This window comes from Molossus molossus, unplaced genomic scaffold, assembly GCF_014108415.1.
Source record: "Molossus molossus isolate mMolMol1 unplaced genomic scaffold, mMolMol1.p scaffold_m16_p_1, whole genome shotgun sequence".
NCBI classification, from domain to species: domain Eukaryota; kingdom Metazoa; phylum Chordata; class Mammalia; order Chiroptera; family Molossidae; genus Molossus; species Molossus molossus.
This window is the reverse complement of record NW_023425344.1, coordinates 205,416,337-205,431,115: the sequence shown is the minus strand read 5'-3', so window position 1 is coordinate 205,431,115 and position 14,779 is coordinate 205,416,337. Positions and strand designations below refer to the sequence as shown.

The 14,779-nt window shown below is 54.4% G+C and overlaps 1 protein-coding gene across 2 annotated transcripts in view; it reads right to left on the bottom strand.

Annotated features, from left to right (window-relative positions):
* Positions 1-14,316, bottom strand: part of CORO2B (coronin 2B) — a 127,233-nt gene extending 112,917 nt beyond the window's left edge. The window contains exon 1 of one of the 2 annotated variants that reach the window (XM_036244681.1): positions 14,251-14,316. In XM_036244681.1, the coding sequence (XP_036100574.1) occupies positions 14,251-14,265 (15 nt within the window). In that variant the 5' untranslated portion in view covers positions 14,266-14,316. The remainder of the gene's footprint in view (positions 1-14,250) is intronic. The other variant, XM_036244670.1, reaches the window with a different exon arrangement.
* Positions 14,317-14,779: the final 463 nt, after the last annotated feature.

Below are 14,779 nucleotides of genomic sequence, written 5' to 3'. Positions count from 1 at the left end.
TAAACAGAGCCCCTTTCTCATCTTCCTGCATAAATATTTCAGGAGACTGGGAAACAAACAGATCTGCGTTTGATCTGCTGCTAGCTACTCAGAAATGAGGGCTGCTCTGTCCCAGGCAGGATCCTCACCCCTCTCCAGGCACCGAAGTGTCCACCGAGCCATGGGAAATACAGGATGGCAGGGACAGCCACCTTCCTGCAGGGCTGCCCACCTGGGTTGGGGAACCTGGTGTGGGCTGGAGAGCAGAGCCCAGTTTTTCCCAGAAGCATCCTCCCCACCCACTGCTTGTTGTTCCTAGAAATGGGAGAACATGGTCTGCTCAGTGTCTGTTCTTGGAGATGCTTCCATTACTGCTGCCCAAGAGCACACAGCAGGGGACACGAGGTTCCTGCACAGACAGGCACAGCGGGGGAGGGAGTGCAGCGCCTCCAAGAACAGGTGGGCCCCAGTTCTGGCTGGAAACCTTGACGACTTAGCAAGCTGGTCCCCCTTGAACCTCCCCCACACACTCCTTTTGTTTATTCATTCAAATGTTCGTTCGTGGAGTACATTTTTCTTGGACCCAGAACATTCAGCGGCTCCCCACTGCCGACAGGATTCTGACTTCTCAGACTGTCATTTCCTGTGCTTCCCAATCATGCCCCACCCAGCTTCCCCACCCTATCTCTGCTCAAGTCACACTCCTTCGCCTGGCTCCTCCCTCTCCCCCAGATGAGTCCTTCCCTCTCCTAAGTGCTCTGTTCTGCCTTTGCCTGTCTTCTCTCCAGTTCTTTTTCTTGCCCTTCTCAGGATGGTGCATGTGCCACTTCCTCCATGAAGCCCTCCCTGACCATCCCACCCCACAACAGCAATCCCCCTCTCCTCCCTGAGCTGCCTCATGGATCGCTGCCACTGCTGCCACTGGGAACTGCTCCTGTGACACTCTCACGTGTGAGCCTTATCGTTCCGACTGAATGACAAGCGTCTAGAGAGCTAGGCTCCAGCTTCTGTTTCAGCCAAGTGTCCGAGGATAAGGGCTGCACCTGGAAGGAAACCCAGCTTTGAAGAAATCCTGATGCCCCGGACTCACCTCCCAGAGATTTTGATTGTATTGTTCTGGGGGAAGTGGGGAGAAAGGACCAATTACATAATTTGTACGCCCCCTTGATCAACAGTTAAGAATTCCAAGACGGTGTCAGAAGGAGCATCTCACAGTTTGCACACCCCTGAAGCTGGCTCTGGGGACAAGCACTTACGTGTCCCCAGGTGATTTGCAGCCAGCACTGAGAAACACTACTAGTGGCCATGGGGAGCCTCTGCAGGTTCCGCACCTCTCAGCTTCCACGACAGCACAGGCGAGTCTCCTCCGCCTCTGCGTGCCCGGGCTGCTGGCGCTCAGACGGGTGTCTGCCCAGTGGATGGACAGGTGAATGGATGGAGAGAGATGGTGCTGGAACCTGGGAAGAACTTTTGTCTGTTTGCTTTTTAAATCAAATATAAATATACTAAGTATTAATACTTTATTAGGCATAAGTCATTATTTTATGTAATAAAATGTTAACATTCAGATGTTGAAATATAACTGACATGCCTATAGGGTACAAATATTAAGTGTTCGGCTTGAAAAAATTTTACATAAGCGGACATCACCTAACCACCATCACTCCAGAAAGTTCTCTTATGCCTTATCTCAGTTAATACCACACCTCACCCCTAACCCAGGTCACCACTAAAAACTGGACAGAATTTTCATCAAGGAAGGTTGTCCAGCTCAGACAACCTTCTCAAAGTCACAGGGCAAGCTTGTGGCAGAGCCAGAACTCGAACTCTGGCCCTCAACTTCTCAGTTCCGTGACCTTTCCACAGCCCTCGGCAGTCTGGACCAGCCTGTGTGTGCCCTGCGCTGCAGGACCCAGCTCAGGAGACTGCTGCAGCGTCCGGGGAAGCTGGGGGAGGGAGGAGGCAGGGGCCGCCCGGAGGCTGGGCAACCACAGGGCATAAGCTCTGGGCATAAGCACATCCATGAACTCACTCCTGCACCCAACCTTGAACCAGGTGATATTACCCCAAGATAGTTGGGGAAACTGAGTCTCAACCAGATGGAGAAGTAACAGACCCGAGATTATACAGCCACACATGCCAGGGCTGGGGTCTAGGCAGGAGCCTCCAAAGCCCCACTTCTCTCCACGCCATAACCAAGTCTTCTTAAAGAGACCATGGCTCTCCCCTCCCTCCACATCCAAACACGGGATGGCCAGGACCATGAAATGGTCCCAGCCACAGCTGTCTCCCTGATGGAGAGGGACACCTGCAGCACCCACTCCCAGGCACAGGGAGATGCCTGCAGGAAATCTGGGCCGGGATGGGAACCCGCACCTCCACCTCACTGCACCCCGACTCTGTGAATGACCACTCTCCTCTCTGCCTCTAGGGCTACATGGGCTGGGGCGGAACACCAACAGTGCAAGTGGGATCATATCACTCTTCTGCCTAAAACCCCACTAGGGCTCCCCGAGCACCACAGGGTGAGCTCAAGTCCCCCTGGCTCTTACCAGCCTCTCCAGCTGTTTCACCACCACCAACGGACCCTTTCCACCCAGCAGCATCCAACTCCTGTCTCTCTGAGAATAAGTCACACCCACGACCCCTTCCGCACCTTTGCTCACACCCCCTCCACCTGGGATGCTTTTCCCTGCTCTTCGGCTGCCTCTGCCCACTCAATGTGGAAGACCTGAGCTAAGATCTCTGCCTCCAGAACCTTCCCTGGTCTCCCCAGCTGGTCCCCCAGGGCTTCAGAGTTCTATGCACACATCTTTGTCACTGCCTCCCACACCCCTGCTCACCAGCTCCCTCCCCCACATTCTTGCAGCTGCGTGTCCTTCCGAGCAGCCAGTCTTCCCATTAGCCTGGGACCCCCGGAGGAAGGGACAGCTGGGGTCCATTCCTGCATGCTCCGTGCCATGTGCTATGGGCCTGGCACACAAATTTACAGTAAATGATTTCTTAATGAATCTGGGAGACTCGCTTGAATTTGACTAGGGGTGAGGGGTGGGGAGGGTGGTCGGCAGCAGGGCAGCAGGGCAGCCAGGGCGGAGAGGCATACAGAAGTCATCCTCTCCACTCCCCTCTCCCTGGCAAAACCAGCTCCTCTCCTCCCTCACTCGCCCCCTCAGGAACCTCTCCTGACCCACATCACTTAGGGTTCTGCTATCTATCAATCAATCAATGCCACCCAATTAAGCATTACGTCTCCCAAGGTAATTTACATTGCAATAACATCTACAAAGCCCAAAGGAACTGAACTCTATAGTGGTGGGCTCTGGGCAGGGGACTGGGGGGCCTTTGTTGAAAAAGCAAGCACACCGCGTGCTCAGTCGTCCACTGCCAGGCCAGCGGGCTGCTGAGTGTCCACAGGGCTGTGCAGCCAGACACAGCAGGCCACCAAGGGCAGGTCCCAGGCCCCCCGTGCTACTGTGTGAGCCAGCCTAGTGCCGCCCTCCCTGGGGTTCAGTTCCCCGCTCCGTGAAGTGGGGATGCCAACAGAGTTGTGGGGTTACATGAGATAATGAACGTGCCGTGCTTGGTGTGCAACTCAGGAGAGCGAGATGAATGTTCTGCTGCCTTCCCAAAGTGAGGGCCACAGAGCCTGTGGTTCCCACAGCCAGCCCTGCCTGGTTCTCCAGGGCCCAGGGATGGTGGCTCTGTTTGGGGCTCCTGAGCCCCCCTCTCCCCTCCTGCCTCCTCCCCTCCCTCCCGCCCTCCCTCCAAGCCAGAGCTCCAGGGAAAACTTTGCCTAGAGACTTCTCAAGCCCGTGATAAGGTCTGGCCAGCCGAAAGCTCTTAGCAACCCAGGCTCCCAACCCAGAGGCCCTTCTCATGGTTTCAGAGAAACAAAGGAGGGAAAGATGGCCTTCAGCGGGGTGCCAAGAGGGCCGGCTCTCCCTCAGCTTCCCGGAGGGAGAGTGGGGTTCACGGCCGCTTTGGAGGCCAGAGTGGTGGCCTGGCACGTAAGACACGCGGCTGCCAGATCTCGGTAATCACAGCCCCTGGCCGAGCGGCAGAAGCTTACAAGTAGCTCCGCCTGCGTCTGCCACGGCCATGTCCAGGCCTCAGAGTGGGCACACCTGGCTGGTCATTTGGAGGAACAAGCCTCTCCCTTCAGGTGCCCCCTGCCATCCTGGCTAAATTCTCAAAGCCTCCATTACGGAACTTTCCTCCGCCACCCACTTGAATCAGTCCCTGGCCTGATTTCTACTAGAAGCTTAGAAAAACCCACTGAACAGAAAGTCATCCAACCTGAGCTCATTATTAACCCAAGGGAACGCCAGGTCTTGCTTGGCCACTTGTGCCCCCTTGGGCAGACCTACTGGGTCCTCAGTCTTCTCTGCAAAATGGGGGACCCCGTTACATCTCTTTAGAGTTCCTTCCAGCTCTAGAAATCCATGGATCTCCAGGAAGAAGGACTTGGCCGAAGCAGTGACACCAGGGAAGAGGTGAGGCCTGCTGCCATCCTTCACACCTGGTACCCACATCTGGACCACACCCTTGACAAGTGCTGGCGGAGCTACCGAAAAGGGTCAGACACGCTCCCTGGCCTCAGCAAGCTCACAGTTGAGTTGAGGAGTCAAGGTCCATGCTCAGCAAACAATCAGCACACACCACGGCGGCCGGGCCTCGCCTGCAGCTGGCGCAGGGGGAACTGGGGCTACAGGGCTCCACGGCAGAAACACCGCCAGACCCTGGACCGGCAGTTTCACAGAACCCGGGCCCTGAAATGGCCTCAATTCATAACAACTTGACTACGGCGGGAAGGCAGACCCAGGGCCTCCAAAGGACAGATTTGTGATAATAAAAAATTATCAGGTACACAGAAATCCCCTTTCCCAGAATCCTGTATTTTTCGGAATCCCAAATTTCCCCTGCGTTCCTGCAAACTGACCTTCCACCTAGAGGTCGGCAGGGCAGGCAGAAGCAGCATTTTCTTCTTGCAGCTGAACAAAAAACTCAGAAATTAAATATTTTTGTCCCCTTCCACCAACACCTTTCTTTCCAGCTGTTCCATGTCCTGGCGAATCCTCTGGGCCCCACATCGTAAGGCTGTTGGTTCTGAAATCACAGTCGAGGTGTTTAAATCATTTGCACCAAATGCCGTAAGCCAGTCAAAGATATCACTTTCCATAAACCCAAAGGAAAAGTAGATCTGAGCCCCCAGGGGTGTCAGAATGTGTCTGGAGCAAAGGCCAAGGTCATTTGCCAATGGGGACTGGGTTTCTTTGCCCAGAGGCCCGGGTGAGATTGTTCCCTGGGCCCGGGTTTCCCTACCCTCGGGGAGCCAGGGTGGTTCAGATCAAGCTCTAAATGCTTTATTTGGCTCACTTTTCAAATGAAAGCAGGACATCCGATTTTTATAGCCAGATTATTTGTCCCAAGCATATTAAAGCAGCCAAAATAGAAAAGAAAGAGAGGAAAGCAACTTTTCATCTGCACCAAAGCAGCCCAAAAGAATAACAACACAGAGAGGCTGTTTAGAAGAGATGAACTCCTTTCTTCCATCAAGAGATACGAATCAGTCTGATGTCAGGGCTACAGCAGGGGAGAAGTCCTGAAACACCGGTGGGGGGAGGGGCAGGAGGGGCCTCGCGTTGGACATTACAGTAATTCCCCCTCTTTCATGACATCTACAAAGCACTTTACTTACATATTTCCGTATTACTTACATATTGCAGCACCCTAGTGAGGTTGAGTACTAACTCCATTTTCACAGTTGAGAAAACAGAGGCTCAGAGACATTGAGGGGCTAGCCCAAGGTCACACAGTAAGGAAAAGAGTCAAGAGCCTCCAGATCCCCAGCTCTGGCCCCATGTTTCAGGGCCATTCCAGCCTGGCAGAAGCAAGACAGACGGCCGGGGAGGCAGGCTCAGCCCCTTGCCAGCTTTGTGAACCTTGGTAACTATTAACCTCCCTCCCCTCTCTAGGCCTCTGTTTCTGCAACTATAGAAAGGAGACCGACAATAGCATAGCTCTCAAGGGTTGTCATGAAGATCAAATGAGTAAATAGATATGAAACACTTTTTACATGCCTGCCATAAACTAAGCACTCTAGAAAGGTTAGCTACTTCTGTTGTTACTGTTTATTTCACCGCCACTTCCTTAAAAGCAGGGACCTAACACGTGGTAAGAGGCTGGGAACTGCCTACTTATGAATTAGTATTTATTAAGTGAATCTAAATTAAGATCAGGAGTCATTCTCATGATTCCTAGAAAGTGTGGAATGCCGGGGAGGCAGAGGGCTGGACCTGATGACCTCAGAGGACAACACTGAGCACGGGGCTTCTTCCCAGGGATTAGTGTGAGCGCCTGCCCAGCGTGAGCCTCCCCCAGCCCCCCCCAAGGCAGCCAGAGCCTCACACAGAGGCCAGTAAGTTTAAGCCTGTGGCATGAACTCCATGTAAAATGTCCACTTTCCCTGAGCTCAGACAAGGCAGAAACCAAAATGCAAACACCTAATGGACTTTTTTTTTTATCCTCACCCGAGGGCATTTTTCCATTCTTTGTACAGATAGAGTGGGAGGGAGAGAGAGGAAGAGAGAGAGAGGGAAACATCGATGTGAAAGGGACACATCGAGTGGCTGCCACCCGCACGACCAACCAGGGCCGGGGACAAACTGCAACCGAGGTACGTGCCCTTAGCGGGAACCGAACCCGGGTCTCTCCGGACCGCAGGTGGACGCTCTAACCGCTGAGCCAAACCAGCCAGGGCCCTAATGGACTTTTAACATTAAAAATGTTAGCCCTGGCCCTGGCCGGTTTGGCTCAGCGGTTAGAGCGTCCGCCTGCGGTCCGGAGAGACCCGGGTTCGGTTCCCGCTAAGGGCACGTACTTCGGTTGCAGTTTGTCCCCGGCCCTGGTTGGTCGTGCGGGTGGCAGCCACTCGATGTGTCCCTTCACATCGATGTTTCTCTCTCTCTCTCCCTCCCACTCTATCTGTACAAAAAATGGAAAAAAAAAAAAATATCCTCGGGTGAGGATAAAAAAAAAAAAAAAAAAAAAAAAATGTTAGCCCTGGCCGGTTTGGCTCAGCGGTTAGAGCGTCGGCCTGCGGTACGGAGAGACCCGGGTTCGGTTCCCGCTAAAAATGTTATATATATATACATATCTCCCTGTAGTTTTAAAGACCAAGGCCCAATCCAGATCATCAGAAAGATTTAAAAACTAAAAATGGTCATAATTGGGCCCAGTAAAAATATAACATGGGAATTTTCCTGACAGAGCAAAATTTCCTTTTAGAAAAATAAATGAGCCCTCCCTGAAGCTGCCTGAGAGCCAGGAGGGCCCCTCCCTGCCTCCCACAGCCCAGGAAGGCTCTGTGAGGGGTGGCAGAGGGCTGGACGGCTGAACGTGGCACTTCTACACCCCTTGTGCCCAGGACAGTTTCAGTGGCCCAGCGACAAGCCATCCTCCCTGTGATCATCAAACCGCAGGGAGAAGGAAGGAGAGACAGGAGGCCCGGTCTGGACCAGCCTCTATTTCGCCTCGCTTGGTGACATTTTGCTGTTTACTTGGCCTCTCTGTGCTTGTTTCCTTCTGAGTGAAGTGGGGAAAGCAACAGTAATCTACGCCACGAAGTTGTTCCGAGGACCGAATGAGCTCATACGTGTACTGAGCCCTCACCAACGCTGCAGGAAGCAGTCCTGGTATGTTGTGTCTGACTCCAGACATTTGCCGGTGCTGTTACCTCTGCCCATCATCCTCTCCTCAGTTCCCACCTGTCACCTGCTACCTCCTACTCACCCTAGGCCAAGCCCCTTCTGTTATTCCCCAAGTACCCTGTACTTCTCATTTCATTACCCCCAGGGTACTCCTTGTCAGCATGTCTTTAATTTTCTGTCTTCGGGGTGTTAATAGCTAACACCAATTGCTTCACATGGATCAGCTCATTTAATCTTTATAATAGTTCTTTTAAGTACTATTATTAATCCCAATTAATGGATGGGGAAACAGATGTTCAGAGAGGTTAGGCAACTTGCCCAATAACACACAGCACGTAAATGATGCAGTGCCATCTGTCTAATACTAAAGCTGGCACTCTTTAGAGTTGGCACTCCCTGGCAATCAAGGGCCATATCGCGAGAAGGGTACTTCTGGTAAGGGCTACTGGCTCTTCATGGTAATGGGGCAGGTGGTCCTGCCTCAGTCACACCTTGTCCTGTCCCTGGGCTGGCCACCTTGCCTACGCAGCCATACCTGATGGAGACACCATGTGCAGGATGCCTTCCTCACCCAGCACCCTTCCCCAAATTATTCACATGGTTCCCACCTCCAGCAAAGGCCACAGGGAAGTCTAAGCAGGACACATCCACAGTGTCACCTTCAAGGCAAGCAGTGTTTATCAAGCACACCTCAGTGCCAGGACACAGACACACAGATAGGGGTCCTCCACCCTGGGGGTGGCGGGAGCAGAGTAGTGTGGAACTTAGATGAGTGTGTGCTCTGGGGTCAGGCTGCCCCTCGCTCATCACTCCTCCCCCCTCCTCTAAACCGGCCACCTGAGCAACTTGCCTGCCCTCACTGAGCCTCGACTTCCTCCTCTGGGAAATGGGACTATCCAGTGACAGAATCGATCTCATGGCTGTGCAGGGTAAGTGTGACCATGCACGCCCAATGCCTGCTTAGTAACTGTTACTCCTGAGGTGATGGTGACCACCCTCCACAGGATGCTGCACTAGCGATCGCACTGAGCTCTGGCTGACAGTCAGCAGAACTGCGTGTGCATCCGAGCTCTGACCCACATTAGCTCTGTGACCAGGGTGTGGCCATCTCTCCACTCAGACTGTTTAGTCATCCGTAAATAGGGGGAACCCCCACCATGGGATCTTCGAAGGGATTCAGTGCAGTAACCCATGTTTGTAGTCTGTAAACAGGACAGTTGAGCAAGCCTGGGTGCCTCCCATCACTGTGTTAATGAACTGGAAGGAGGGTGCCAGCCGAAGCCAATCACGAAGTCCCTCCAGGGGCCTCTGCTGGGGAGCAAGGGGAGGGGGCACAGAAGGGTGGGTGGGGCTCCTCTCCTACTCCCCACCCTCCTGCCCCACTAGTGCTCCTGCACCGCCAGCTTCCTGGGTCTGCGCTGTCCTTCCCTGGCATCCCGCTCCACGCTGGCTGCTCTGGCCGAGGAGGGTCCACAGGCGAGAAAGGAAGGGGACCGGACGAGCTCATCAGAAGGAGAGAGGAGGGCGCTGCACACAGAGGGATTTGCACGTGGTCTCATCTCATGGACCCCAGACCAGCTCTGCGGCTGGCGTATCCAAATCAGAATCTGAGCCGCCCGGTGCCAGGAGCCACCGGCAGCTGAGGCCATGTCTGCTCCAGACTAGCCAACCCGGGGGAGAAATGGAAAAACTCACCCCATCGCTGCGCCGCCGGGCCTGATGCTGCCAGGCCGCTGGTCCAGCCAGCGTCCACCCTCCCAGACGGCCAAGCTCATGTCATGCTGACTCCACAGGGCCAGCCAACTGGGGCGCCTCACAATCCTTCCCACATGCCTCTAGGCGCTGCCACAGGGGCCAAGGTGGCAAAGCCCCCAGGCAAGAGGACACAGGTCTGTGAGCACCCTCAAAAAACACACCAGAGCTCTCCTGGAGAGTGTTCATGGCCTAGGAGAGACAGGAAGGAAGGAAAGGGCCTGCATTTATTGAGCTCTTACAGTACGCAGGCAAGACAGACCTCTCTTAGCTTGTATCCTCTGGACCTCGAGACTCCTAACTCAGGACTTTGACACATCTCCGTCCATATCCATCTCCTCAAAGGCCCTGGATGGCAGGGGCAACGGCTTACACATTCTGTCACCCTGATGCCTACAAGGGCCCGGCCCAGAGTGGGAGCTCCGAGGGCTGGCTAAGCGAACGTGCATGTTAGCCTGCACCTGCGTGAGAAGGCCAGCTAGCTGGGAGGACTGACAGGAAGGAGGAGGTGTGAGGAGTGCCTGACCAGGGAAGGTGGAGCTCCTCCACCCCAGGGCCTGGGCGTTGGGGAGGCTCTGACATGCTGGCTCTCACCTCTCTTCTCCCAGTAAAGAGATGTTGGAAAGGGGGGTGTCGAGGTGGGGAACCCAGGCACCTCCTTCGTAGGCTAGATTCTAGATCAAGGATTTGGAGGTAGAGGGGTCTTGCAATCCTTCCTTTCCCATCCTGATCCTGGGGATAGCCAGAGCTCCCACATACTTTGAACCCTAACATTTGTCTCCAAGGGAAGAGGCTGCCCAGCAGAGGGAAAGCCAGACCCCAGCAGTGCAGGCTGTGTTCGTACAGTGGGGTCCCTGAAGAGAGGAACAAATACCTGTCCCTGACTGGGCCGCCTGAAGTCTCCCCACAGGGCAGCCAGGGGGAGGGAGCACTGACCAGCAGTCAGGAGGACTCTGGTTCCAGACCCTTCAACCTCAAACTTGCTGAGTGACTTTAGGCAAATCCCAAGTCTGCTCCCTGGGCCTCAGTCCTTCATCTGTCAAGGGAGAGGGTTGGATGATTTGACCGCTCAGACATTCTGTTCTCCTATGAGCCACTCTCTAGGGGCCCCAGAGACACGTGATCTTTGTCAAACAATTAACTGTTATTAGTGGCCTGGCAGAGCAACACCATCCTCAGTCCCATTACACTGAGCAGGGGCCAGGGGCTCCCAGCAGCACGCTGAGCTCTGCCAGGACAGGGGCAGGAGAAAGAAGGCTGAGTGTAGAAGGAGGGACTGGGCGTGGTGGACATGCGCTTGTGGACCTGAACTGGACAGCTTCAAGGGACTGCTAGCGACCAGGGTCCCCTCCATGCCGCATTCCTTCTGCTTAGTCCTGAACGCAGCAGGCATTCCTGCTGCTCAGGGTACTTCATTCCTGGACAGCGAACCCACTAAACTAGCCTCATGAACTGGAAAAGCACTGAGCTCAGAGGCATCAAACCTAGCAAGGCACACCTGGGCACAAGAAAGCCCAGTCACTATGTCACCACCTTTCTTACCTAGAAGCCCCATCTCTGGTCACATCACAGACAAAAACCAGGAAGTCACACCAAAGACCTCTGAGCAGCAAAAAAGAGGCCAGAAAGTCCTATGTTACAGAGTATAGGCTCTTCTCATAGCCATTGACTCGTACTCTGCACACAGTGCTAACACATTTGTTCTGTTTTCCCAGCTGACAGCAGTTTAGAAACAGATATAGATAGAAATATTATAAAAAGCAGGCAGAACTCAAAGAATAAAATCATCTGGAATAAAATCATCTTGTTACTAGGAAGGCAGCCTTCATCCCCTCTCCCCTGACTTGCCCTACGGAAGGACACTAGACTGAACCTGGGAGGAGGGGAAGCCTTATGTCCTGTGGATGATCGAGGCCTAGGGAGCTGCTTCTGATCCTTCCTTCTGCTCTCTCTGTTTTTTTGTTTGTTTGTTTGGTTTTTCCTTCCTTTCTTCTCCTCCTCATTACACAAAGAAACTAAGGTCACTTATTAAAACATACATAATGAAATAGAGTTTAAAATACCATAACCAGGAACAATGCCATTAAGCTAGAAGGTCACAATCTGCATGGCTCTTTCTCTCTCTACTGCTGATTAGGGCAGGAATCCTTCCAGGACTGCCCTTCTCCCCGCCCCCAGGCTTTATACGAAGCTTCACCAGCTGTACCCCACAATGAAGGAGAATAGGGATAGGTAGGAGAGGCAGGGTGGTAAATGGAAAACAGAGAGGCCGCCTCTCTCAGGAAGTGTTACTGACCATCTAGCAACTTGCCCTCTGACTTCCTCTCCTCCACTGTCCAGGATCTCTGGATTAACAAAATAATCTCTTACAATCCACACCTAACCCTGGCCCTAGATCTCTGTCCTCAGGGGGCCTGACACCAAGGCTCAGTCCAAGGGGCAGGAAGCTAGGCTCCCCCAAAAGGGATGACTTTGTGCCTGGAGGAGGAGCAGCAGGGGCTGTGGTCTCACCCTCAGCGTCTAAGCCAGCAAGAAGGGACTCTAGACATCATCAAAACCAATTCCTGCATTTCACAGATGGGAAAACAGAGACCTAGAGAAGGAACTGACTGGCCTAAGGTCATCTGGCCTTCTTAGTGGCTGATTTAGGATGAGACCAGGCCTTCGGACTCTCAGAGCACTGTGGTTTCTTCTCGAACTCACAGAGGCACCTCTTCCAGCAGGCTTCCAGGCAGCAGGACTGCACCCAGGCCCCTCTCCTGCACCCTTGCATCCTGCCTGCTCCTCCAGCAACCCCACCCCCCAGCCCCAAACACTGAAGGACTGGTAAAAGGAGAGAAGATAGGGTTAAGGTAGGGATTTTATTTAATCCCCTGAGCTGGCTTAAACTGATGCCACATTGGTTAGAGAAGGATGGGAGAGACACAGAGAGGTTTGGAGGGGGGTGGAGGAGGGGGAGTATTAGTGAATAATCATTGGAAATCAAGAGGGCAGGCCTACCAGTGGGTTTAACAAACAAGTACCCACCTTCATGGACTCCCTACCTCAGGGGCCAGGCCTCCAAGTAGTTACCCTCTACCTTGGAAGTAACTCAGTCTCCTGAGTGCTCAACAATGCACAGCAATGGGAAGATTACAGGTCATAGATTATGATAGACCTCAGGGCTAACCCCAGCTTTGCTACATATTCACTGTGTGACCTTAGGCAAATCTTATGTCACTCTGGGCCTCAGTTTCTTCCTCTGTCAAAGGGTGCTAAACCCACCTTCCATGTAGGCCTCTTGGGTAGGTAGGCAGCCTGGGCTCATATACATAAAGAGACACAGGGGAGGCACTGAGTCAAATCTCAGTGCTATTATTATAAACCTCACATCCTTTATGTCTCATCCAGGTCCATGCATTATTCTTCTTCCCTCTGACATTAATAACCTTAATAATAATCATCCTTCCCAGATGAATAGTATTTGTAGCATTTCAAAACACCAAGCAGCCTAACCTCTGTGGATCACAACAGCCTTGCCAGCAGTAGCGGGAGCTAAGGTGGCCCCTCAGCCCCCAAATTCATCTTCTCACAATGTTTCCAAGTCCCAATTTTGGAATTGAGCCCAAAGACCCTTAACAAATATGTTGTCTTGTAGCAGATCTCGGGGGCACGGGTAGCCTCTGATGTATCAGAAGGAGCCAGAACCACCCCTTCCGTTGCTTCCATGGATGACCCTCCATCTGGTTCATTGCTCTGACCACAAGCAAATTGTCCTTCCCAGTTTGGCCTCCTACTCTCCAATTCTGAGAGCCAGCTGGATAGCTAGTGGAGTCTGGCCTTGGGTGCATGGATCACCAAACCCAAGGCCAAGGCCAGACTGTGAGCTCCTTACCCTGACAGAGCTCTATCAAAAGTATAGATTCACATCCTTCATCTTATTTGTTCTTCAACTGCCCAGCACGGCCCCCAGGATCCATATTATCATCTTCACATTCCACAAGAAGGAAACTGAGGCCCAAAGCAGAAGGGCCCAGCCAAGATCACCCAGGGTTTGGAGTAGAGCTGGAGAGTGAGCTCAGGTCCCTCTAGTCTCCTAATCCTGGGCACCTTCCACTACTCTGTCTGCTCTGCTCTTAACTCCTTCCTTCTCACAACAGAGGAACCTCAAAGTCTCTCCAATAAACCTGGGCCCCTATGGCAAGGTTCAAGAACCCTCCTCCAATACTGGGGCTGCCAGAATGCTCATCTTACCCTCCCCTGTCACATTCCCTCCCCATATTTTCAAACTGTTCACCTCAGACCCTTTCCTATTCCCAGTAGCAACTGCAGGGACCGGGGAGCGCCTTCTCCAGTGAGTAGCTTTGGCACAGGGCCAGAGTCCCTGGGATTGGCGGCAGAGGCCGGCAGGTGTGGTGGGCTTTCCCCTCCAGTGGCCTCCTCCGAGCGGGAAGCCCATTCCCACACCACTGCCCAGCACCAGTCCCTGCCAGCGACGCTCCCCGTGGCGCGCTCCAAGGGGGGACACCAAGGAGCGGCCAACACTGCTCTCCAGGGGTTAAAAATGCAGCATCCTAAACAAGGGTTAAAAATGCAGTCCTGGGGTTGGGCCGGTGAGGAGGGATGTTGTCCAAACCACCTCGGCTGCCAAAGCGGCATCCTCCCCCTTCCCTCCGCAGTCCTCGGGGGCCAGAGCGACTCGAATGGCTAGGGGAGCTAAGTAGGCGCGCGCTGCACCTTCCCAGAACCAGCGCCCCCTCCCTCCCCCCCACCCCCGCGCCCCCGTAGCCGAGGCGGAGGGCTGCCGGCGCCTGCGGTCCCGGGCGCTTACCTTTGTGACAGTCATGCAGGAACTCCGGGGCGCGGGCGCCGCGAGCCGGGGGCGAGGGCCGGAGTCAGTCCGCTGGGGGCTGGGGCGGCGGCGGGAAGGGGTCCCGCGCGGCTCCGCGCGCTCGAGGCCCGGCGGCTCTGGGCGCGCTCCCCGCGCCTTGCGGGAGTCTCAGCGGAGCCGAGGGGCCCGCGCTCCAGGCGGGCAGCGCACAGGGACCGCTCGTCGGCACTCGCCCGCCGCTCTTCGCTGATGTCAGCCCCGAATGTGCATTTATAATAGATGAGCCTCTTTCGCCGCAGGAAGGCGAGGCAGGAAGAAAGGGAGAGAGGGAGCGGGCCCGGGCTGGGGGGCGGGGGGAGGAAGAGGGGCCGGGAACTCGCTACAAAGGAGGAGGCGGAGGGAGGAGGAGGAGGAAGCGCCCGCCCGCTGCCGTGCCCCGCGCCTCCGGGCCGGATCGCTGGCCGCTGGGCACCCCTGCTGCCGGGCCGAGCCGAGCGCCCAGGCCAGTGGCCTTAACCCCTTCAGGCCC